This window comes from Saccopteryx leptura, chromosome 6, assembly GCF_036850995.1.
Source record: "Saccopteryx leptura isolate mSacLep1 chromosome 6, mSacLep1_pri_phased_curated, whole genome shotgun sequence".
In the NCBI taxonomy this organism is placed as follows: domain Eukaryota; kingdom Metazoa; phylum Chordata; class Mammalia; order Chiroptera; family Emballonuridae; genus Saccopteryx; species Saccopteryx leptura.
The window spans coordinates 55896910-55924265 of NC_089508.1; the positions used below are offsets into that span (position 1 = coordinate 55896910).

Sequence of the window (27356 nt, forward strand, 5' to 3'; positions counted from 1 at the left end):
CAATCATTTTATTGTGCACTGAAAAATACAGGTCTGGAAAGAGTCTATTGCATTGTGTATTGAATGTAAGGTCTGATGTTGCAAGTATATATGATAACAGTATAACACATAAAATAATATATATTGTACATATAGATAGTACTCAAATCTCTGAACACTAATATTTAATAGAATGAAGTAAAAAGACTTTTATTATATGAGAGAATGTAACTATTACAATCATAAAGTGCTCTAAGCAAAGCACTTTAAAATTGTTATGACATCTGTCTACCTGGAGTTAGGAATGGTGGGAACCAGAAAAAACTTAGCTAACAAAAAGCCAGCACTCTCAAGAAGTGCCTGAGAGTGCTATCAACTCTGTGGATAAGAACACCTGGCATTTGTGAGTGATTTTGACACTCAGAAAACAGTGAAATTTGTTTGAGAACAAAGGTATTAACATTGGGAACAAAAGTCATTTTCTATGCTGTGTGCAGGAATCGAAGCCATTTTCTATGCAGTCTGCAGGAATGTCGTCTATTCCTTTCAGCCACATTTTCATTAAGATGTACTACAAGAGGCCATCCTGCCAGTTAGGCAGGATCGAGGTAACAAAAGAATTAAAAATAAATACAAATTTATTGGAGAGCAACAAAATCAATATCTATTATTCACATAGAAACATATTCAAGAGCTGCAACAAAATTCACATTCCAAGGTCAATTTTCCTATACCTACATTTCCCTCCAAACTGAGAAAGCCCTGTGTGGAGGAGCATATAACATCAACACCCCCTCTGCCGCTCTAAATACTATCAGGGTTTAGAAAGCTCACAATAGATAATAAATTTTTAAAACTTGCATCTCAATATATATACAGCAACAGAGGAAGACTATACTCTCCCTGTGGGCTTCCGTGGCATCAGGCGAAGTAAAGCTATAAATATTATTTGCAACAACAGGGCCTAAGCTAACTATGGCAATGCTCACATTCTAAGAGAAATCAGGATTACAAAATTCCTTTATTCATAAGTAATCAAGGATTATTAAATAACTTCGTGAACTAAGACAATAATCTCACCATCAAAGAAAATTTTCTTCTCACCTGAGAAGTTTAAGATGTTATCATCTTAGCTTCTTTACTTAATATTAAACTATCAATGCACAGAAGACATCTGTAGAGCTCAAATATAAATAATATTAATATTCTCAGATTGCTCTACACTTTATAGATCAGCAAATATCTTATCAGACTATCCATTAAGAGATTTGTAAGTCAACAATACTAACCAACTACTTATTTTTCTTATTCTGTTCATCACAAAACACCATATTCTAATAGGAATAAAGCCCAGGGCAGTGGGTATCTTGTTCCCCTCAACACTGCACAGTAAATTTCACCGTTTAGTCTCTATGTCCTTGACTTTCTCCATGACTCTTCTAGTCTAAGGAAAATCTTGCATAAAAGTGGTAAATTGCAAACTCCAGCAGAAGCTCTGGTATTTTAGGGGAATCTATAATTGCTTAGGAGACTATTTACAGTCTTCCTTCTAGAAATCCTACTGCTCTTGAATCCCTGGATTGAGAAAGTCTAGTGATTTAAACACAGCAGGGGATTTCATTGAGAAAGGTCTAGTTCAAATGTAAGGTTCTGGTCCCCACTTGGGCCAGCCCAAAATATTGGCCAAGTTTCCATTTTGAACATGTTTATGACCCCTCCCCATTCTAGTATGTCAAATTCTTCCATCTGTCATGTCACTGGTGAGCCCTGCCTTTGCTGCTCCAGTATCATTAGAATGTTCTACTGCACAAATGGGGTTTGCTGAGGTTATCACTTGAACGTGTAGGCAATTTCCATTGTATACCATCAACTTCCTAAAAGCCATCAACTGGGAACAATTTCTAGTGAGTCAAGGCACAATTCATTGTATTTCCTCTTTATAAAGGATATCAAAAGAATTGTTTAGAGGCCAAACACCTTAGGATTTCTATAAAAGGAATGCTGTATCTGCTACCAAAACCCAGAAACTAGACATACTGACTATACAGATTATATAAAAGTATGAATTTGGCGGTTTAAGACATATTTCTAATTTGATACTACACCACTCGAGGGGAAGTGCTGGTTAGTATCACAGGAGCAAATTAAAAATGTCAACACCACGCTCTGGGTTTGTTTTCCTCATGAACTTCCTCCGGCTCCAGTGCCGCCTGCCACAGGGCACGGCCGCAGCGGCCCACAGGGCTGCAGACAGGACAATGGCCTCACCTCGACCAGCCCAGCAGCTAGCACTCAGGGTGGGCAGAACCCACGAAAAGCCTGACCCTCCAGAAAGACAAAACTGCACAAAAATTCTTGGTTTTATAATACTTTCTTTCTCAGGAAGTCAGAAAATTGGTTTTTAGTTAAAGAAACTGAATCTGTGCTCAAAAACAATGTAATGCCTCAAAAAGCAAAATGTAAGATAGAAAAACTACAGACAAACACAGCTTGTTAATCAATAGCTTACTTTGGCTAAATTATCATAGTAAGTCAGTACAATTTATTATTGCATTTAAAAGCACAGCCTACCATGTTCTCGTAAAAAAGTACCAGTGGAATACATGAAAACAGTTGAGAGAGATGCTAGCCCTTTAGCCTTTTGTGACTTCAGAACTAAAAAAGACAACGGCTGACCAGGATTTGACACTCAGCACCAGGTGAGTTAGGAGACAGCTAAACATCTTACCTTATTCACTTACGGTGGCCTCAGGAAATTCCTGTTTGGACACTAATGTTCTCAACCTGGCTGCACATCAGAGTCATCTAGGAAGCTTTTAAAATTACCAGCTGCCCAGACCAATTAGGTCTGGAGGGTGAGCCCCCAAATCAGCATCCTCTGTTTCCCCACCAGGTGAGTCTCGTGTGCAGTCAGGATGCACCTCCTTTCAGAGAGCTGCTGCATGAAAGCCATAGCATATCTGCATAGTTCTGTTTTTTACTAAATCCCACCAAGAAAGGGGGTTTTCATCAAAAGGCACAGTTGTGCTTCCTCTAAAGACGCTGCTTACTGTTTGCGAGGTGCCGGCTCTCAGAGGTTATCTGGAGCGCTGGTTGAGAAGGAGGAAGTCCTTGTCTTGGCACAGCAGGCAGAGTCTCAGGCTTCGGCAGCTGCCTCCAGCAACAAAGAATGCCCAGACGCCCATGACCACCAGGATCAGGTATGCCGACACCAGACTGATTCCATAATGAGGACTAATAAAGGTCTGCAAAGAAAAAACAAGTCAGCTTGGGTAATAATGGCTAGCTTACTAAACACGTGGAGTAACCAGAGATAAAGAAAAATATAAAATACTTTTAATAGCTGGGGTGCGTTTTCCCAAACATCCAACATATGTCATGTCTTGAGGAGCCCCAGAACCCACAAAGACACGTAGACCAACCTCGTCAACTGACACTGGCCCATTCTGTGCTTTTCTGTATTCAGTGGCAACCCTAGAAGGTGATCAGAAGCCAAAACCAAATGGAATGCCCAGCAGAAGATGCATATTATATAACTGGGCCCAATTTATAATCAGTTCTAGGTTAACTGGCTCTTAGAATCTGGAAGAAAGCCAGATAAGTCCAAGTTACGTTAGTAAGAACCTTTAGTGTTTAAGGGAACATGCGGGAACAGCCTATCTCTTTCAGCTGCACAACTGCTGTGGGTTCCAAAGGTTCCTTTGAAAAACTCTGATAAGATGGCCGAGAGGTACTGTGCCATACATAGTGAAGACCACAGTGTCTATCCTAACGAAGCTTAAATACTAGTAAGTGAGACAGGTAACAAATGAAGAAACAAACTAATTAAATAATTACAAATTGTGATGCATGTTTGATCAGAATGATAGCTGTGATGGTGACAGGGTAGGTAAGAATAAGGTGATCTACTGAGGGTGGTCAAGGAAGGCCCCGAGGCAGTGGCACTAAACTGAGACACACAGGAGGAGGAGTGAGCGAGCCAGCCGTGTGTAGACTGAGGGAGGGAACCGAAGGAGCTCGGTGCATCTGAGAACCTGAGAAGAGTCCGTATGAATCATGTGTAGGGACGGAGGGGCAGCACATGAGATGAGGTCAGAGAGGAAGGCAGGGCCAGCTACAGAGACTTGAGGAAGACCAAGCTCGGATTGGTGGATGAGAATCAAGTCCAAAGAGTGATATGCCTGTGAGATTTTAAAAGGCAGATGTCAGGTAAGCAGTTAGGTACATGAGAAGGACAGAGGGAAGCCTGGACTAGAAGAAGGAACATAGAGGCACAGACCATGGATGGTATTTAAAACCATGGCTATGCATGCAACTACCCAAGGAGCTACTGTAGAGAGAAGGTAAAGAGAAGTCAAGACCCAACCCTGAGAAATAAATTACTTGTGCTGGTATCCCAGAAGCAAATCAGAAGTGTCAACACCAGGCTATGGACTTAACGCATTGAGAAAGAGTCAGCAAAGGAGTCTGAGAAGAGCACACAGGGAGGAGAGAGGAACACAGGACAGTGTGAGGCAGAAGTCAAAAGAGTAAAACATTTCAAAGAGAAGGGCAACTCTTTTTAAAGGTTACTGAGATGAAAAAAGAACAACATCCATTAGATCTGGAGGAATAGAAGTCCTTTTTGACCTTGACAAATGCGGTTTTAAAGGGCTGGTTGAGTAGAAGCCAGACTGGACAGTAGAAGTATGGGAGGGAAAGAAGTGAAGACAGAATTTGTGGGGATAACTGAGAAGTCTGCTGCGATAAGGAACAGGAAATGAAAGGGTGACAGATATGGGGAGAAGGCAATAATGAAGAGTTTTCTTTAAGATATGTCTGTTAGCTGATGAAACGATGGAATGGCTAGTGATGTAGACAGGGAACACAATCAAAGGAGTGAAGTGCTTAACTAGGAAAGAATTCGGTCTAGAGCCCTAGTGGAGAAACTGACCTTTGACAGAAGGACGGAGCCTTTGCTGGGCCAGTGGCAGGTGGGGAGACGGATTCCCACCTAGCCTAGCATTTACACCTCACAAAGGAGGACCGGACTGGGTCAGTTCGTCACCGCACAGCTCTGCCTACGAGGGGCAGGAGAGTCTCCAAAGCGCCTCACTGCCTTAAAGCCCAAGGCCGCTGGCTTGACGTCCAAGGTCACTGACTTGTGCAAGGAGTCACTAGCTCAGCTTGAGCCCACTGGTCAAGGCATGTATGAGAAGCAATCAATAAAAAAAAACCAACTAAGTGAAGCAACTACGAGTTGATGCTTCTCATCTCTTTCCTTCCCTACTTCCTGTCTCTCTCAAGAAAAATATACTAGAAAACAAACTTTCTTTTTCCTACTGGTTGCCCTCATGTGTATTGGCAAATAATAATTTTTTAATTTATTTAAAGATTTATCAATTTTAGATAGAGGAGAGAGAGAGAGAGAAAGGCAGGGGAGGAATATGTGCCTGGCCAGGCAAGCCCAGGGTTTTGAACCGGCAACCTCAGCGTTCCAGGTTAACGCTTTATCCACTGCGCCACCACAGGTCAGGCTCATTAAAGAATTTTTTCTAGTGTCTGGCCTGAAGCTTCCTGCTCCTCCCCCTTCTCTCTCCCTTCTCTCTATCTCCTCTCTAAAATGAATAAATTTTTAAAAAATCTTTAATGAAATCAAACAATTTTGTCTTCCTCTAATAAAACTTAGGTGATTTACCTACCTATCGTTCATCCATTCTTTTATTTTTTTACAGAGACAGAGAGAGGGATAGATAGGGACAGACAGACAGGAACGGAGAGAGATGAGAAGCATCAATCATCAGTTTTTCATTGCAACACCTTAGTTGTTCATTGATTGCTTTCTCATATGTGCCCTGACCGTGGGCCTTCAGCAGACCAAGTAACCCCTTGCTCAAGCCAGTGACCTTGGGTCCAAGCTGGTGAGCTTTTGCTCAAACCAGATGAGCCCACGCTCAAGCTGGCAACCTTGGGGTCTCAAACCTGGGTCCTCCACATCCCAGTCTGACGCTCTATCCACTGCACCACCACCTGGTCAGGCCATCCATTCTTTTAAACAACTTTTCATTGAGAGTGGAATCTACCATTTTAAGATTTTACTTATTCATTTTAGAGAGAGGAGAGAGAGAGGAAGAGAGAAGGGGGGAGAAGCAGGAAGTATCAGCTCCCATATGTGCCTTGACCAGGCAAGCCTAGGGTTTCGAACCAGCGACCTCAGTGTTTCAGGTCGACGCTTTATCCACTGCACCACCTCAGGTCAGGTGAATCTACCATTTTAGACGTGGACTTGAGCTCCAAAAAACACAGCACAGTGGCAATACTCACCAGGGCTGACACCAGCAGATGCGTCAGAAGAACAGCAACAGGGGCATACCACTTTTTCTTCTCACAGCCATCAAAAAATACAATGCCCCAGAACATGTGCAGCAGTATGATAACCAGAGTCATGAAAGCTGAAAGACAGTCATCCATTAGGGCCCAGTCACATGAACAACAGATGCCAAAGCCCACTGACCACCTGGCCACGACACACAGGCGCTCAGGGCACTCCACACTGCTGGGCGAGCCCGACTAGCATCTGGCAGAAGCAGGATCCTGATTTGCTCACGTGCTAACTTGGAAAACAACATCCCTGCACAAGGGGTTAGCTGTGTAGCAGCTTCTCTGGAAAGTGAACCTGATAGTCAACTTGAACCTGGCTTTCATGGAGTTTCTCTGAGGAATGCAATAAAACTATTGCTAATCAATTTTTTCTAAATTAGCCTTCTGCACTAATTAAGAGAGACTTTTCTCAATTAAAAAGAACATCTTTTGTTTAAACAAGTCTTATAACTAAAGTGAAATTTCTTGGATTATTTTTAAAAAGGCAATGGAAGAATAAAAACTATTATTAAATATCTCAATAATTATCTAAGGTTCTTCCTAAGCAACTGAAATTGAATTTGATTAGCACACATAGCTTTTCCAGTGGAATACTGTATATGTGCGTGTGTGTGTGTGTGTGTGTGTGTGTGTGTCCTGGATAACATTATTTATTTAAAATGGTGAAGTTCCACATATAGGCATACAGATTTCCTTTTTTGGCCATGTAACAAAATACAATTAACACCAACTAGTTTTGCAAAACTACAAGTCTGGTGATTCTCTTTTACACTGCTGGTAGAAAAATAATCTAGTGTTACAGTACTATAATGCAGGTGGCCAAGGCCAGGCAGGTTCCCATTGGATTCGGGCAGAGGGTAGAGGAACTGCGAAGCGGAAAAGCGCTGGGCTATGCCCATTTATTAGAGTCTCACAAGGGCAGACGAGTCTCACAACAGGTAGGGGGAAAACAGCTTCTCACAGCAGCGGGTGAGCAGAGGAAAATCACCCCTTGTGGTGGCAGGCAAGCGAACAGGAAAACGGCCCCTCACAGTGGCGGGCAAGCAATCCGCAGCAAGGGATAGCACCTGTAGCCTTCTGTAGGCTATGCACACGTGGCTCCGTCACGTGCTCACACTAATCATGCAAAGTGCAAGCCAGCAAGCCTGTTTTCCCTACAACTGTGTTCCCTATAACTACCTACTAAAGTTTAACATTTGCATACTCTACTGTACTCCAGCAATTCCACAGCTAGATCTACATTCTGATGCAGTTTGTTCTTAAATCAATCAATCACTGACACCTGAGAACTTGTTAGAAATGTAAATTCCTGGGACCCACCCAGACTTCCAGAATCAGACACAATGAGCCCTGCAATCTCTTTAAACAGCCCTCCAGTTGATTCTGATGCACAGTCAAGTTTGAGAACCACTGCTCTACAGAAACTCTCATATATTTGCACAGAGATATATGATTATTTATGTCACTATTTATAATAACAAAAAATGTCCATCGTTATCAGAACACATAAACTTCAGTGTATTCACACATGGAATACTATGATCTACAATATAAACGATCTCAAGAATATAAGACTGAGTGGAGAAAAGAAGTATACTGTGGAAAAATGACTGTTAGTCACTTACACAAAGTCAAAAAACACAAAACAAAATTTAAAAAGTAAAACTGTTGTGTTTGGAGAAAGTTAAGTTGTTACATCTAGTGATACAGCATGCCATCATTTCCATTAATGATGGTAAATAACTAAAGTAGAAGAGGGAGGTTGCTGTTGTTTAAACTTGGGGACAATGGCAGACTAAACTAAAATGATATATTTTAACCCCAGTGATGGTCCTGGAAGCAGAAGCTACCCTGAAGACAGATGTCTGGTGATGTGACGGTGTCGAGTTGAGACCACTAAAGGCACTCAGGAGTTAAATTTAGGTCAGAAAAGACGAGGGTAGAAACTACAACCTACACAAGCACAAATGTTCACACTGTAAGGTTTCCTTAAAACCTACATGTCAATCAAAAGAGAAAGCAATGACACCATAATGTGCCGTCTATTTGTCAGCTCATGTTTGCCCTTCTGTCTATGCATCACCACGAACACTGAAACTATGGGTAAGTCCAGGAGTTCCGCTACTTGGAAAATGCTCTAATTTAGGGAATTTTCAGTTCATTCTCCTCCAAAAGAGCATAATTTTGTGAGTGTCAGACAAGGATCTTCAAGATATCATTAGCCCTTAACTTTCTTTCAAATTCTAACTCTATATTTCTGTTTGAAAGGCCCTTTTCTGCTTTAAAAAAATACTTTGATGGACTGACCCTATCTCCAAGGTAAAGTTTATGTGTATGCCTGTTCATGCCAGGCACTGTTCCAGGCACTGGGGTATCATGGTACATAAAACACAGTCTCTAGAACTCTGCCCCATCTTTTCAGTTTAGTGTCTTATTAACACAATATCTAATAAGTGAACTTGACTCGAAGGAACCACTGACATGAACAGGATACTCGAAGGAACCACTGACATGAACAGGATATCTTAAGGGGTCCTCTTGGACAATTATTAAAACACTGTATATTTCTACTCAGCTACTTATTTATTCAGCTAGCACTCATTTCTGGCTGGCTTCCAGGATCATCATAAGTCTTTACTATTACAATGTGCTGTTTAGAATTTTATTGATTATTCTCTCCGCAATTGGTAGAAGTCCAACAGAAACCGAGACCTGGATATCTAAACTATTCTGCCACATACATAAAGCTAGAGCTACATACAAACCATTTTAATACTTTTCTCCAGTAAATGGAATTAACTCCAACTAGAAATGAAGATTTGCTAATAGTATTTTAGGGTACTATCTTTTAACTACAAAACCTTTCTCATCTCATGTTCTTAAATATAAAATTTTGAAAGTCCTTCAATGAATCTAACCCTAAATTTTTTTTGTTTTAATATTTCTTAAAAGTAGAAAAAACTTCTGTAAGTTAATCATAAGATTATAAAAATTAGCTTATAATGCAAATTAATGAAAGGAGCTTCCATAATATTTTTTTGTGTGTGAGAGAGACAGAGAGAGGGACAGATAGGGACAAACAGGAAGGGAGAGAGATGAGAAGCATCAATTTTTCGTTGTGGCTCCTTAGTTGTTCATTGGTTGTTTTCTCATATATGCCTTCCCCCAGGGGTTACAGCAGAGTTAGTGACCCTTGCTCAAGCCAACAACCTTTGGGCTCAAGCCACTGACCATGGGGTCTTGTCTATATCCCCACTCTCAAGCTGGTGAACCCACGGCTCAAGCCGGATGACCCTGTTCTCAAGCTGGTAAACTCAGGGTTTCAAACCTGGGTCCTCTGCATCCCAGTCCAACGTTCTGTCTGCTGCGCCACTGCCTAGCCAGGCCATAATTTCTAATGTTATGAAACAATCAGAAAGCTGAACAAATCAGATAAGTACTGTTGTGTGAAACTGTGGCTAACTTAATAATGGACTTTCTCTTCTAGTAATCTTTTAAATCAAATTCTCTTGGTACAGAATGTTTCAATCTAACGTAAGCAAAATGTTTCAGTGTTATCTTTAAGAGGCTACATTTAACTATTTGATTCTTTTTTTAATTTAATTTTATTTTATTCATCATTTTAGAGAGGAGAGAGAGAGGAGAGACAGAGAGAGAGAGAGAAGGGGGGGAGGAGCTGGAAGCATCAACTCCCATATGTGCCTTGACCAGGCAAGCCCAGGGTTTCAAACCGGCGACCTCAGCATTTCCAGGTCGACGCTTTATCCACTGCGCCACCACAGGTCAGGCCTATTTGATTCTTTTATACTTCCTGAACATACCCCAAATACTCTAACACAGGTTCATAAATATCTTCATTTTCACATTTGACCCTCTCTCCCTCATTGCTGATATCTACATTTCCAACCTTGCAAAGACAGCCTTAAATAGTCAAGTACTGGATCCTGCCAGCACAGAAGTTGCTATCTTTTGGTTTCCCCTGACAACTTGATTAGCTCTGCCCATGCCAGAGAGAGCCAAGGGCTGCTGCTGGGTGGTGGCAGCCACAGACAGGATGTGATTAACAATGGGCTTCTGGCTTCATTTTCCTTTTTAAAAACGTTTTCTTGATTGACTTGAGGGAGAGAGAAACACTGATCAATTTCTGTATGTGCAGGGATAGAACCTGCAACCTTTGTGCATTGGGATGATGCTCCAACCAACAGAGCTATCTGGCCAGGGCTGCCTTATTTATCCAAGGAAGAAAAGGGTCTGGGGTATCAAGGTTCAAGGTTCTGTGAAGGGAGAGACTTGCTTCCAATTCTCTTGGTTGCAGAAACTCTCTGGGTTCTTTTTTTTTTTTTTGTATTTTTCTGAAGTGAGAAGCAGGAAGGCAGAGAGAGACTCCTGCATGGAATCGACTGGGATCCACCTGGCATGCCCACTAGGGGGCGATGCTTTGCCCATCTGGTCCCTTGCTCCATTGCAACTGGAGCTGTTCTAGCGCCTGAGGCGGAGGCCATGGAGCCATCCTCAACACCCAGGCCAACTTTGCTTCCATGGAGTCTTGGCTGCAGGAAGGGAAGAGAGAGATAAAGAAGAGGGGGAAGGGTAGAGAAGCAGATGGGCATTTCTCTTGTGTGCCCTAGCTGGGAATCAAACCTGGGACTTCCACATGCCGGGCCAATGCTCTACTGCTAAGCTAACCAGCCAGGGTGAAACTCTCTTGGTTCTTGAGTGCTCTCTAATGACCTAGCCCAAGTAGAAGTCAGGCCAAAGAACTAAATTAATGTTTCTGAAAATGCCTTTCCTGAAATAGGGATTATTTAACTTTAAACTTTTGCTTTAAAAAATTTAAGAGAATTCTGTTTATCTAGTTTATTGTAATATAAATGTACATATATTACTAATCAAATAACATTCTCCAAAATTAAAGATACACTTTGAAAATCATCTCATATTATATAGCATAAGGAAGGCATAGTACTGTTTTTTAATACCAACCAGATCATAAAGGAGACGTCCTGAAAGCAATTTGGATGACTACAGGTGTTTAGGTAGCATTTATCATTTCATATTTATGACAGTGTTCCCCAAGTATGTTTATGAGTCAAAAAGACTGCCAAGGATACAATTTTATGTTTAAAGCTCCTCTAGCAAATGTTGAAGAACAAAGAAATTCTCTCAGATCAGCTCTTCAGTATGGAGTCAGTCAGTGGGAAGCCCCTTAGAAGTTGTTTGATCTAGTCCCCTATGCAATGAAAAAGTAGATCCCACAGATTCTAATACTCTCATTTCTGGAGTTTATTTCATTGAAACAGTGACTGTAGGAAGCTCATTCTCAGCTGAGCCGCCCGAGGATGGCTGCCTGTGCTCTGCACACTTGGTAACGCATCACAGGCCGCTGCAGTCTATGGCAGGCCAAGGGTTAGTAAAAGGACATGCCACAGGTACAATTTTCCATTCTGTTATTTGAGCAGCTTGACTCAGACTATTACACAACTGATAATAGTGAAAACATATATTTAATGATAAAGTTGATGACATATTACAGCATACAAAATATCCTTGTGTCATAGCCAGCCATTAGCTGTGATAATATTATAAGAAATTAAGACCCTAATAAACTCAGAAAAGGGTAAGAACTGCAGATTAATTTCTGTTGGCTGTCATTTTCTCTGAATGATCAACAGACGTTATATTTTCTCTACCACTTTGTAGGGGTAATGTAGTAATTTGAGATAGTCTTGCTTATAAAGAGCTTTCATTTAAAAATCTAAACATTTAACAAACTGCCACATTGTAGAGATTATATTTTAAAATATTTTTGTGAAAGTGAATAAATGAAAAAAGAAACTCACTGAGTTACACAAAGAGGATTTCTTCTCATGCTCAGTGGTCTAAAGCTGACTGTGCTTTGACCAAGGCTGGGCTCAGCAGGGCAGCTCTGCTGCGGGCTGCTGGGTTTGGCACTGCAAGCTGGACCCAGGCCTGCTCTGCACATGTTCATTCTGGAGTCCAGGCTATGTGGGCATTAACTATGGAGGGCATGTCTCATGGCACATGACCAGAGCCCAAAAGGGAAGACCAACTATGCACTTTTTAAGGTTCTGACTTACTTCACATCCACAATTGACCAATTAAAGTCACATGAGTGAGCTCAAAGTCAGGGGCAGGGAAGTACATTTCAACCAGCCTGAGGCCAGGCAACGATGTGTATGTATAATTCTATTACAGAGGAATGACAAATTGAGACAAACATGAAATCTTCCATACTCCTCTTACTTTCATTTTTCTTCAAGCTCAATATTATTCCTTCCTTCATACCCCATAGGACACAGCTTCCAGATCTTTCACCATACTGACAATGTTCTATACCAGGAGTCCCCAAACTTTTTACACAGGGGGCCAGTTCACTGTCCCTCAGACCGTTGGGAGGGCCGGACTTTAAAAAAAACTATGAACAAATCCCTATGCACACTGCACATCTTATTTTAAAGTAAAAAACAAAACAGGAACAAATACAATATTTAAAATAATAAGTAGCCTGACTAGGCAGTGGCACAGTGGATAAAGCGTTGGACTGGGATGCAGAAGGACCCAGGTTCGAGACTCCGGGGTTGCCAGCTTGAGCACAGGCTCATCTGGCTTGAGCAAAAAGTTCACCAGCTTGGACCCAAGGTCGCTGGCTCGAGCAAGGGGTTACTCGGTCTGCTGAAGGCCCGCGGTCATGGCACATATGAGAAAGCAATCAAGGAACAACTAAGGTGTTGCCACGAAAAACTGATGATTGATGCTTCTCATCTCTCTCTGTTCCTGTCTGTCTGTCCCTATCTATCCCTCTCTCTGATTCTCTCTCTGTCCCTGTTAAAAAAAAAAAAATTCTTAAAATAACAAGTAAATTTAAATCAACAAACTGACCAGTATTTCAATGGGAACTATGGGCCTGCTTTTGGCTAACGAGATGGTCAATGTCCCATTCCATATTTGTCACTGCTAGCCGTAACAAGTGATATGAAGCACTTCCAGAGCCGTGACGCGTGTGTCCTGCGTCACCGGAAGTAATACTGTACGTGAGTGATGCTGCGCTTTGTGGCGTCACCACATGCAGTGCTCCTCTCACTGACCACCAATGAAAGAGGTGCCCCTCCCAGAAGTGCGGTGGGGGCCGGATAAATGGCCTCAGGGGGCCGCGTGTGGCCCGCGGGCTATAGTTTGGGGACCCCTGTATCTATACCAATTTTAGTTCTTCAGTATTCCTATTAAGTCACAATGCTCAAAACTGAACACAATACTCCACATGCGGTCTGACCGTATTAATTTCTCCTAGAAAAAAGTTTAGTGGTCTTTCTGTGCCATGCTATGCTGGAGGCATCCTCATACCCCTCGTGTTTACCACATCTCCTGATTGCATAATTTTCTCTTGTGCTTGATTTAATCTCATGTTGTTTTTGTCCAGTAACATGCTGCACAGGCTTGTAGCCTAGAAGCAATAGGCTGTACCACATAGCCTAGGCATGTAGCAGGCTACATCATCTAGGTTGTGTAAGTGCACTCTGATGTTTGCACAAGGAAACAATTGCCTAGTGACACATTTCTCAGAATGTATTCCCCAGTGCATGACTATATTCATCCATTAAGTCTCTATTCAAATAGCACTTCCTCCATAACCTGTGCCTAGCTTTCATTTTTTAAAATAAATATTTATGGGTCCATCTAAAAACAAAATATTCCACAAGGTGCTGGCAGTACTGCAATGAACAAGACAGACAGCCCTTAGCATCTGGTTGGAGAGAAAAGACCTAAATAAGTAACTACACAGCTGACCAATTACTACAACTGCAGTAAGTACTATAAAGGAGAAGTACAATACTACCTGAGCATGGTGAGAGCTTGCCTTCTGTGTGCTCGTGGTTCCTCATCATCACAGTATTTACACTTCAGTATAATTAGCTGCTATCATTATTCCCTACTATGAGTGGAAGGTATAGACATTTACTGGGCTGTATTTTCATAGCTTGGTATAACTCCTATTGAATAAAAATGCTTAATAATTATTTGTAAAATGAGTAATTAAATGATCAAATAAATATTCACTTTTTTTTTTAATGAGAGACAAGGAGAGTGCAGACAGGCTCCCGCATGCGCCCCCACCAGGATCTACCTGGCAAGCCCCCATAGAACGATGCTCTGCCCATCTAGGGCCGCTGTTCTATTGCTTGGCACCTAAGGTGAGGCCATGGAGCCATCCTCAGCACCCAGGGCCAATGTGCTCAAATCATTCGAGCCATGGCTGCAGGAGGGGAGAGAGAGAGAGAAAGGGGAAGGGGAAGGGTGGAGAAACAGATGGTCACTTCTCCTGTTGCCCTGACTGGTAATTGAACCCGGGACTTCCACATGCCAGGCCAACACTCTACCGCTGAGCCAACCAGCCAGGGCCTCAAATGGACATTCAAAATACTAAAATAATGAGCCAAGATAAGACTTGAACTTAAGACTCCAATTCCCATACTTCTGCCTCTATTTAGCATTACTAAAAAATGGTAATAATTCTAATAAAAGTTAATGCTAGCGTATTACACAATTACAAATTAAAAAAATAACATACATATTCATGTTATTTAGAAACTATACCTATCTATAACATGAAAACTCATGTATATACAGGTATCATACAGTATATATATTATATTAACATAGATATACTAATTAATGAACCCCATTCCTTTTTTTATTATTATTACTTAGGCATTTATAATTGGATATGTTAAACTAACATAAACTTATAGCTTTAACTGAAAAATTAAAAATGAGCTCATGGTTAAACAAATGGTAACAACAGAAATTATAAATAACACACATAGATATATACAAATTAGGGGTTATTTTTTAATGTAATAAAAAGTAATTTCTTAAATGTACAATTCAAAGGTTATGCTCCAAAGAACAGTGTTATAACAAATAAGAGGCTCTTGCATGTGATAAAGTAACAGCTACTCTACAGGGACGTATTCACGGCATGGCCAGCCTGCCATCCTAACTTAGCTAGACAGTAAAATATTTTATTTTCTTTCCATTTTCTCATGAATTTACAGAAATTACAACTATAATTCTCAAATGGTTAGCATATGTTTCTTTTACTTTCTTCCAAGAGAATCATTTAAAGCTAGTCATAGGAAAACAGCCTAGCTCACGAAAGTGAATTAGCGCCATCTAGTGAAAGAAACTGGCAGAAAAATAAGTTCCATTAAGAGAATGCTACCTGAAAACCAAAGGAAATTGCTGATGTGGCGGGTTATGTATAACAGGCCCATTTAAGAAAATATATAAAACGTAGCAGTAATACTCCTCCTGATTATGTTTTTGTTTATTTACATAGGACTGTAACAGATTTTAGGTATTAGTATTAAGTTTGTTCTAAAACACTAGCTACTCAGTACTATAATCATTAAAAAAATATTATGGCCCTGGACAGTTGGCTCAGTCAGTTTGTCCCGAAATACTGAGGTTGCGGGTTCAACCCTTAGTCAAGGCACATATGGGAAGCGACTGAAGAATGCACAACAAAGTGGAACAACAATGAATGCTTTTCTCTCTCACCTTTCTTCCATCTCTAAAAGCAATATACATATATATATTCTAATTATGGAATGTTTAAAAAGAAGATAAAAAGGGCTTTGACTTCCTTCTGTAGACCGTGGAAAACCATTACACGTTTTTGTATGGGTAAGGTTAGTTTGGTGGGTGCGTCACAGATGGATTCCCATGGAAAGTGTGTTGAGAAAAGACTAACCAGCTGAGGGTTGCTGGTAGTAATCTAGACAGGAGATGCCAAGGCCTGAACTGAAGTGGTGGGTAAGTGTCCAGTCGGTTTGGGGGATCACTACAACATGCAGAAATGTCTCTAAACTTCTGCAGCAATATATATTTTTAAATTTGGTCATACTGCCTTACATGTTCTCTATTATTGAACTGTATTAATATGCTTAATCACTTTTTTTGGTCTTACTCCCCCTAGTAAACGGTAACTTCCTTGAGGATAGAAACTGCTTCAGTGTAGATGTTAAATAATGAATTTAGCCTGACCAGTTGGTGGCGCAGTGGATAGAGCGTCGGACTGGGATGCCGAGGACCCAGGTTCGAGACCCCGAGGTCACCAGCTTGAGCGCAGGCTTATCTGGTTTGAGCAAAGCTCACCAGCTTGGACCCAAGGTCACTGGCTCGAGCAAGGGGTTACTCGGTCTGCTGAAGGCCCGCGGTCAAGGCACATATAAGAAAGTAATCAATGAACAACTAAGGTGTTGCAATGCACAACGAAAAACTAATGATTGATGCTTCTCATCTCTCCGTTCCTGTCTATCCCTCTCTCTGACTCTCTGTCTCTTTAAAAAAAAAAAAAAAAAAAAAAAAAAGAATTTAAAAATATGTGAATGGGGTCACTTATTTCAATTACATAACTTGTGTAGATAATAAAACATAAGAGGGGTTTTTTAAAACTACTTATAAAAGATTCTTGTGAAATCTAGGAGAAATCTTATGTTAATTATATAATATACATTACCAACTCTCAAATGTGTAATCAGTGCATCATGACGACATTTTTTTTTTAAGATTTTATTTATTGATTTTAGAGAGAGGAGAGAAAAAGAAACGGGTGAGGAGGAGCAGGCAGCATCAACTCCCATATGTGCCTTAACTGGGCAAGCCCAGGGTTTCGAACTGGCGACCTCAATGTTCCAGGTCAATGCTTTATCCACTGCACCACCACAGGTCAGGCATGACAATTTTTATCTGATGGATATAAAAGCACTTGAAATGAGTTGATCTTTTACTGCATCTTTGGTTAAAAAGGTCAACTCATCTATTATCATTTTTTTATTTTAAGAATATAGTATAATTTATTTTTAAATGTTCAAAAGCAGGAAAACTACGTATTAATTTTCTTTCAAAACAAAATACGTATAAATGTTAAAAACTTAATTTTCAGCCTGACCTGTGGTGGCGCAGCGGATAAAGTGTCGACCTGGAAATGCTGAGGTCGCCGGTTCAAAACCCTGGACTTGCCTGGTCAAGGCACATATGGGAGTTGATGCTTCCAGCTCCTCCCCACCTTCTCTCTCTGTCTCTCTCTTCTCTCTCTCTCCCTCTCTCTCTCTCTCTCCCCCTTTCTCTCTCCTCTCTAAAATGAATAAATAAATAAAAATTTTAAAAAAAGAAATCTTTAAAAAAAACAAAACTTAATTTTCAAACCCTATTAACCTAGGGAATTAATAACTCAAAATTAGGACAATGGTTACCTGTGAGGGAAGAATAATGAGGAACAGGGACTTGGAGTTCCCACTAATGTTCTAGTTCTTAAGGAACAGGGAATATGGGTCATTATTCTTTAAACAATACATATATGTTTAAGTATACACTTTTAAGATTTCTTTTTAAATTTATTGATTTGAGAGAGGGAGAGAGAGGCAGTGAGAGAGGAGCAGAAAGCATCAACTCATAGTAGTTGCTTCTCATGTGTGCCTTGAGCAGGCAAGCCCGGGTTAGGAACTGGCAACCTCAGCATTCCAGGTTAGCACTTGACTGCATCAGCACAGATCAGGCTAAGTATACACTTTTAGATATATGACATTACTTCACATCAAACAAGAACCATTTTTTCCCTTTCAATTTCAAGATTAAATTACACTGCCTATCCCAAAAAAGGGGCCAACATAAATTAATTAAAGATGAGGGCTTATACTAAAGATAAACTAATAAAAACAAAAAAGAGCATATAGCCTATAAAAATTCACTGGTAGTATATCAATTATACAGCAACATTCTTAATATATTAAAATAAAAATAAACTTTATACCAGTTAAATTCCACTCTAAAATTCCAAAATACTCTAACCTAACTTTTTATTTTCCTAAGCCTTTTCTTTGGGGTGTGTAACAGTGTTTTGCCTTTAAAAGTATAACATAAATTTCTATTTATTTGAATTCCTAAGCCAGGAAATTCCGATAGGATGAGCATTTAGACCAGAAGTCTGAACATTCAGAGCTACCAAGCACATACCTGAGTTCAGGAAGAACTGAGGAGAGTCTCCATGAATGCCCACTGTGCCTGGCCCCAAGGAGTCAGACAGGGTGTTTACAAAGGAAAATACTCCACTCATGATTCCAAAGCCCAGGCCAGAAACTAAAGAGGAAGAAAAACACTGTTAAACCCCTTCCTGCTATAACTCGTCTTCAAAGCACATTTCCAAGGATTAGGAAATACTATTTTGTTGAAGGGTTTTGAAAGGGTGCACATGCTATTGGGGAAGAGTGGAAAGCTGGCTCAGAAAAGACCGGTGCTTGGCTAAATGATAAATCAAGTGAGAAGGGGGTAGAAAACAGGAAATGGATAGTGGAATGTAGCAGAGAAATGAAAAAATAGAGAAAAAGATCTAGCCTGGCAGAGAAGCAATAGGTGAGATAAAGAAGGACACGATGCTGAAGCTCTGGCTTTAGTTTCTGATAACAGAGTCTGCAGAATTAAGTTTGATGGCTTAGAACTGGGAACTGCACGTAAGGGTGACTGTGCATTGTAAGGAGTGATCCCTGGGCCAAACTGGGTGATGCAACCTAGAGACCTAGCTCCAATCTTTAAAACACAATTCTAATGATTACAGCCAAAGTCATGGTAACCACCCAGAGAAGGCAACAGTAACCTCACTTGGAAATTGTTAATTAGAGTGTTAAAAACCTAACTTTTGGGCCCTGGCCGGTTGGCTCAGCGGTAGAGCGTCGGCCTAGCATGCGGAGGACCCGGGTTCGATTCCCGGCCAGGGCACATGGGAGAAGCGCCCATTTGCTTCTCCACCCCTCCGCCGCGCTTTCCTTTCTGTCTCTCTCTTCCCCTCCTGCAGCCAAGGCTCCATTGGAGCAAAGATGGCCCGGGCGCTAGGGATGGCTCTGTGGCCTCTGCCTCAGGCGCTAGAGTGGCTCTGGTTGCAATATGGCGACGCCCAGGATGGGCAGAGCATCGCCCCCTGGTGGGCAGAGCGTCACCCCTGGTGGGCGTGCCGGGTGGATCCCGGTCGGGCGCATGCGGGAGTCTGTCTGACTGTCTCTCCCTGTTTCCAGCTTCAGAAAAATGATAAAAAAAAAAACAACCTAACTTTTAAACCAGGCTAGTATTTAACGGGCACACAGATAAATGTCGCCTGCAATCACTTTCCTTTACATAAGGACCCTGAAAACCTAGAAAAAGAAACAATGTACACCAACAGACCAAGACAGTAATAAAATACTATCTGATATCCACAAAGATATAAAATATAAAACTGGTTTTTATGCCAAATTTGACTTTTTTTCTTAATGACAACATGTAGTTCTAACTTACCATAGGCCAGCAATTGAATAGAAGGTGCTGTCTCATCTGGGTTTATAGTCTTCAAACCCTCATTGGCTTTTCTAAAATAAAACCACACAATTTTTTTTAAAATATAGTATATCAGGAAAATACACAAGATACTTCAAAATTCAGATACTTATTGAGGCTTTTGATAAAGTTATACTCTAAATCTGAAATCCATTTAAACAAAAACCCAGCAAATTTTCCTAAAATCAACCAAAATTTCCAATGCACTGTTGCCTTTTACTGGACTTTCATATAAAAGAGGAAAATAAAAAAATACACAAGTAAGCAAGCCATCAGAAAAGAAGCAATACTTTTTGAACTTAGTAAACACTTAATCCAATAATTTATGGCATCTACCACTCTGAATTTCTCCCTTTTCCCAAAGAAATACAGCTTCAAGCCCACTGTGATGACACTGTTTTAACTTCTACCTGGACTATACTTATTGTGAAACCCTCCCTTCTGGCTTCCACTCCTCAGAACCTCAACTGTACTCAACCTTCAAGGTCTAGTCCAGGCAGCAATTTTTTAAAGAAACCACCTTTACCAACGACTGGAGATCATTATTTCTTTCTCTTAAATCCTATAATACTGATGGTCTGAACTCCTATATGGGTATTTAATCATATGGTCGTCTGATTCTAAAATATTTTACATATTTGTTTTATATCCCCCCCATGAAATAGGTTTCAGGGGAGAATAAAATGCTACCCTCAGAAAAGGAGTTACCTGAATGAAAAATTAGAATACTGCTTAATAAGAAATGATCCTCAGAGTGATCGATCATATCTGTGCTTCCGTTGTGGACAACTGACCAACTTACCGAGTCCCTGTCCCCAGCACTGATGTGTTAGTAATGTGAGGTGTGGCTGGCAGGTTCCACTATCGTCATTATTACTAACCCTCACTGGCTAGAAACTCTGCAACAATCCTTGATTCAAAGGATATTTAACTTATATTTACTATAAATATAAATATCATTAAATTAAAAGCAATGCAGAGTTCAACCAAAACAGTAATAATCAGAATGAAAAAAGGTTTTTTATTTTTCTAAATGCAAAAGAAACAATTAACGGCCTGGCCTGTGGTAGCACAGTGGATAAAGCATCAACCTGGAACACTGAGGTCGCTAGTTTGAATCCCTGGGCTTGCTCGGTCAAGGCACATACAGGAAGCAACTATTAATACTATGAGTAGATGCTTCCCGCTTCTCCTCCATCTTTCTCACTCTCCCTCACTTGTTCTCTCTCCCCCTTTCCAAATATCAATCAAAAAAAAAAAAGGAACAATTTGCTACTTCAGTGTTCTTCACTCGGTAGGATCATTTGGTAGAAAGGACATGAACCAATGACTGTCAACTTCTTTCCCTGGAGCAGTAACCAAATAAAATGTCCAACTTTACTAAAACAACAAACTTATCTGTCACAACAATGTTGTTAAAGGTTAATTAAAACTTAGAAACAGCCTGACCGGGCAGTGGCACAGTTGATAGAGCATCGGACTGGGATTCAGAGAACCCAGGTTCGAGGCCCCGAGGTCGCCAGCTTGAGCGAGGGCTCATCTGGTTTGAGCAAAAGCTCACCAGTTTGAGCCCAAGGTCGCTGGCTCAAGCAAAGGGTTACTCAGTCTGCTGAAGGCTCCCGGTCAAGGCACGTATGAGAAGGCAATCAATGAACAATTAAGGTGTTGTAATGTGCAACGAAAAACTGATTGATGCTTCTCATCTCTCCGTTCCTGTCTGTCTGTCCCTGTCTATCCCTCTCTCTGACTCTCTCTCTGTCTCTGTAAAACAAACATACAAACAAAAACTTAGAAACATAGTAGTAATAATCTCCATCAACACATGAATATAATGGTATAATAGAGTCAATAAATTTTGGAGGATTTTTTTTATATAAATTGCTTAGAATGAATAAAAGATTATTGCTATTTGGTATATAGCAAAGTACTGCTACCAAAAATGTATTAAATATATAAATTCAAAAATTAGTAAACTTCCACCTGGCCTGTGGTGGTACAGTGGCTAAGCATCGACCTGTAATGCTGAGGTTGCTGGTTCAAAGACCTGGGCTTACCTGGTCAAGGCACATATGACAAGCAATCAGTGAACAACTAAAGTGAAGCAGCTATGAGTTGATACTTCTTGTTCCCCCACCCCTCTCTCTCCTCTCTGTAAAATCAATAAATAAAATCTTTTAAAAATTAGTAAACTTCCTCATTCTACATTACAAGTTTGTGAGAGGAAAGCTTTATGGCACTAATAGTTCTCCATGTTAGGATCAGGAAGTGAAAAAGTACAAAACACCATCAACTTCCATGTTCCTGACAGACCACATGACTGAGGATGTAAGGGACAGTGTTCGTAACATGACTATTGTACTGAAGTGGAAAATTCTTTGTTTTCATTTATTATAGTTTCCAAGAACAAAAAATAAAAACCTCAACTTTTCAAATATAAACTTTAAAAACTACTAATAAATCATTCTATCTTTTCCCATTTGTTATGATTCTTTTTGTACATGTGTGTAACAGAGAGACACAGTACCAAAGAATATGCATATAAGTTAAATACATGGTTTTAGAAATTTTAAAAAGGTTGCGGGTTCAATCTCCAGTCAGGGTACATACAGAAACAGATCAATGTTTCTATTTGTCTCTCCCTTCCTTGTTCTCTCAAATCAATAAAAAAATTAAATATACTTATTCCTCTCAAGAAATTATAGCAATGATTATCTTAACTTTTTTTATAAATGAAAGATTTCCCCAAGTTACCAAATATTTATGGTAATAGCATTAGAAGACAAAATTAAATTAAACTGCAAGGCTTCGATACAAGCCCCCAAAATTCTAATGTATGTTTTAGGCAATGTACAGGACCATAACTTGGATTTTTTAAAAGAAATTAAGGTAGAAAAGGCTATCACTTATGGCCACAAGGCAATTTCTCTCAGCACAACTCATTGCTAGGCAGAAATTAAATTAAATTCACTCATTCAAGAAAAAGTACTATTCCTAACCTTGACTCATAAAATAAACGTATATTAGACTGCAACTATAAATATTTTGAGTCAAGTCCATATATGTAAAAAATACTGGTGCAAACTGTACACATTTTCATCTTGGCATCAAATTCAGATAGCAAAAATTTGATGTAGCTGTAATTTAAATTTAAATGTTCAAAATGTACTTTGGCAGTGGAATACTTAAACTACTGATTAAACCAAAGTTCCTATATTTGAATGCAATGTAAAATGAGAAAATTAAATGTATTTATATAAATGTTAGCCATGAATAAAGTATAAAAATAATTCTCAAACTTCTTTTAAAATATGACTATGTAACAACCAACATTTCTGAAATCTGCTAGGAAGATATTGTACAATATCCCAAGGCTTGCTAAAGATGCATTTCGCAAAAGCAACCAAAGGTACCTGTTAATACAGGCTTTTCCTAATACCTTTTTGCAAATTTCCAAAGTTCCTTTTGGAGCAGTAAACATGTTCTTCCAGAAGGCCAGAGAGGCTTCTCTGAGCTTGCTAGCATAGAAGCTTATAGCCTGACAGTCATAATTCCTTCTGCATGTGGCCCTAGTCCCTCACTGCCCTCATTAAAAAAGTCAACCAATGTTCAGTGTGCAGCCCTTTGGAACCACAGGTTAGTGCCAATCAAGAGTTGCATTTCAGGGGGGAACTATGAAGAAACAAGCAGATGTCCATTTAGCCACTCTAGGTAAGTCAGGTTTTAGAATCTCAAGTCCTAAATCCATGTCCTAGCCTGTGAAAATCTAGTAAGAATTTTGCTTCAAGATTAGAACTACCGTATGTGAAAATACAAAAGCAACGAGCCAAAGATGCTGCTGACAGGAAAACCCAGTGCAACCTGAGCTGAGGTCGTAAGAGTCCAGGGCCCAGTCAAGGGCGGGAAGGGCCACTGCCCTGGGCACCAGCACCACCACAGCAGGGTACTCTGCAGGCTCCCGGCACAGGCAGACTCAGGGCACTGACAAAAAGCCGCATGCCTACTGACATAAAAGAACAAAGACTGCAATAGGTTTGGAAACCACAGACGTGTCTTTTAAGGGCCAGGTAAAGAAATGAGGAACGTTTAGCTGTGAGAGAGAAGATAACTACTACATGGCAGAGATTTCATTCGACTATGTGGTTCTTTAGTGGGGCAGAGGTCAGAAAAAGGGAGATTTTGATTACCTTAATAATATTCTAAAGTTAAAATTAAATTTTGGAATGGTAAAAACTGCTGCATATCAGAGACTTTCAACCACAGACAACTGCCCGTCTCTTAAGGATATTATATCCCTGTGGAAACTTACCTTTTATCTCTGCTATTTGTGGGCTGCTTTTTAATATTTCCAAGAACTAATAGAAATTTCATTTTTAAACCTTTTCTAAGATATTATTTTTGCTTATAAGCAATGGCTTCAGGGTTTTTGATTTGTAATTTAAATTGCTTCATTATTAAATTTCAATATCTCTTATTAAAAGCAACAAGTGAAAAATAAATAAATAAATAAATGAAAGCAACAAGTGGTACAGAGATGTGTTCTAGAACTGTTCACCTGAAACCTGCAATTTTTTAACCAGTGTCACCTCAATAAATTCAATTTAAATAAAAAAGTAAAATAAAAGCAACTAAAAAATACAGAAAGCCTAGCATACCAGCAAGAAGAAATTAGCAGAAGTTATTATAAGAGATATTGTTGAGGACCTGTCTTGGTTATATCCATGAAATGAATGGAGTGGCCTAACTATCTCATTTGCCAAAAGGGAAAAAGAAAGCTCACTTATCCTTCTACTAAATCTCACCACATAATCAAAGTCAATCTCATGACTGCCTGAAAGATAGTACGGTTCTAAATTCAAGCTGTGTTTCAAATTAGTGGTTTCATGTGAGGTCCTCATGAATCCTAGATGACATACTTTCTGGCCTAAAGCTCCCTAAAGGGAACTCATGCCCATGGCTTTTTAAATATGTGTTTTTCTATTACAGATATGAAATCACATGAAATATCTCAAAATTAACCCCTATCTTCCCTAATACAACCAAAATAATGGCAGGCATAATCTTCATAAGAATTATTTATTTTATTCGGTGGCAAAGGGAAGCTGATATATATTCTAAGGTGGAATGGTTGGGTTGTTTCAATGCCTATTTCTCTAGCTTATTTTTCTTCTTGGCACTTATTATCTTCTAATATACAATGTGTTTTCTTATTCATTCCTTTGTTGTCTGTCGCTTTCCAATGTAATATAACCTCAATGAGGACAGACACTTTTAATCATGACCTATCCCCAGTGCCTAAAACAATGCCTGGTATTGAGTAAATTTTCAAAAAAATTTTTTTGAATGAATGAATGAATGAAGGAATATCTACAAGCTAAAATACTCAATATTTTCACATTGGAAATGTTCTAATCCCTTGACTTCAAACTATGTTGGAAGGCATGGACCCTCAAATACCACACTATGTTAATGTTTCAAATTACTAAATCCATAACTCAGATTAACTGCAGAAAAGGTAAACAAATATTTAACTTACTTTAAAAGTCTATAATATGCAAACCGAAACATTTCTTGGATAAGGACTGAGATTAACACTCCAAAGATCAGCAGATATTTCTGTGTTGGTCCATCTTGGTTGCCAGTAATGGTTCTTGCCATGAACCAGACAACGGAGGAAAGCAGTAGAGATATCAACCAGAAGAAAGCTCTGAAATTTAGGGGGGGGGGGGGGTCACAAGTAAACATAAGTACAAGAAGTATTAAAAAAAAAAGTAAGTGGCCTGACCAGGCAGTGGTGCAGTGGATAGAGCGTCAGACTGGGACGTGGAGGACCCAGGTTCGAAACCCTGAGGTCACTGGCTTAAGCACGGGCTCATCTGGTTTGAGCAAGGCTCACTAGCTTGAACCCAAGGTCGCTGGCTTGAGCAAAGGGTCACTCGGTCTGCTGTAGCCCCCTGGTCAAGGCACATATGAGAAAGCAATCAATGAACTAAGGTACTGCAATAAAGACTTGATGCTTCTCATCTCTCTCCCTTCCTGTCTGTCTGTCCCTATCTGTTTTTCTCTCTGTCCCCCTCTCTCTCTGTCTCTTGTCACACACACACACACAAAAGTGCTTGTAAAGCAATGCTCTGGACCCATTGTTCTTAATCAGTGGTGAATTTTCTCTGGTGAAATGAACGTGTAATCCAAAAGGAATTTGGGAATTTTCCTAACAATCACTCTTCTTCAGTGACCCTGCTACTTATTAAGCACATCTGCAGACTATCTGCCAAGGGCTATCTAGCTGGAAACTTTATTTACTACTCTTCCTAATTAATGCTTTGCTCACTGATGTGCAAATATAAGTGTATTTTCCAGGAAAAATGTTGACCTCTCTAATAACAGGAAGTTGGTATAAAATCCAGAAGTTGAAAATTTACACTCTGATCTAGCTCAATTTTCCAGGCCTGGTTTTTACAACATTCCTGTGGATTTAAGTGATTATAACAAGCTTTACAAACCTTTTGCCCAAACCTCCATAGCTTTTTAAGTGATACTGTGATGCAGCACTTTCTACATGGTTGCAAGAGGTGAAGAAACTCGGAAAAAGTGAGCATCACTGGCCTAGCCTGGCTGTTTCCCTCGGTGCCAAGTGGGACTCAAGGGTGTTAGGGGTACGTGGGAAGCCTCAGTAGGAGCTGCCGGACAGAGGAAAACTGAGGATTATGACCATATTCACCACCAGAGTTCGGTATTTACCAAGCTCCTGCAAGAAAACCCACTGACAGGTGCTTCTGTGTTTGTACAGACTCCCACTCTTGGGCTGCACACCTGACTCACCTAGGAACTTAAAAAAAAAATCCTTAGCCTGAATCCCACCCCCTACATTCCGATTCAGCTGGTCTGGGATAAGGGTTGGGGCATCGGTATGTTTTAAAGCGCCGGATGCCCAGGTGCTATGGCTCTTAAACCCTTTGGGATTGCTGCATTTGCGAGAATCTGAAGTTAATTGGGGACCCCCGTCTCCAGAAAAATGTAAGATGCATATTTGAACTTATCCACACTTTTTTTTTCACACAATTTAAGTGGTTTCACGACTCACTATAACCCACCCACGGTCCCTAGGCAAAAACTCGGAGCCAAGTAGCAGGGTTTTTGAGATCTACAGGGTGAGCGCCTTTCCCAGGGCCCGCCCTCGGGGGTCGCGGGACTCCTGTTCTTGACACGCTGAGCCTCGCAGGCGGGCCGGGCACCCAGAGGAGCGAGGTGTCGGCTCTCCCCATCTCAACCCTTCTCCTCTCCACAGCCCAACAAAGTAGAGCCGTGCGGTGGGGACGCCAGGGGTCGCCGGTACTCCCGGCGGGGGAGTGGAGCTCTGGGTCCGGGTTTCCCAGCCCAACCGCCTCACCCGACGATGAGAAAGATGATGCGCAACGGCTCTGTGGCGATGGTTAGGATGTAGAGGGCGAGCGCAGGCCCGAAGGCAATGAAAGCACAGCCGAAGAACACGGCCGCCGTCATGGCGAGCGCTGAAGCCGGCCGGGGGGAGCCTCGCAGGGGCGGGAGGTACTCCGGACGCAAATACAGCTGAGCGTAGGCCGAGCCGAGAGCGGGGCGCCGCGGGACCGGCGCGGCGGAGTGAAGGTGGGGCG

General features: G+C 40.6%; 1 protein-coding gene across 2 annotated transcripts; it reads right to left on the bottom strand.

Moving 5' to 3' along the window:
• On the bottom strand, nt 1-27356 carry APH1B (aph-1 homolog B, gamma-secretase subunit). 2 transcript variants are annotated; one of them, XM_066342019.1, is made up of 6 exons: nt 27113-27356; nt 25259-25429; nt 19687-19757; nt 18376-18498; nt 6283-6410; nt 1-3224 (listed from the first exon to the last, which is right to left on the bottom strand). In XM_066342019.1, exons 1-6 carry the CDS (start codon nt 27223-27225, stop codon nt 3057-3059), a joined length of 774 nt encoding a protein of 257 aa, XP_066198116.1. In that variant the 5' UTR covers nt 27226-27356; the 3' UTR covers nt 1-3056. The 2 variants fall into 2 exon arrangements, with proteins under 2 accessions (XP_066198116.1, XP_066198117.1); XM_066342020.1 differs by lacking the exon at nt 25259-25429.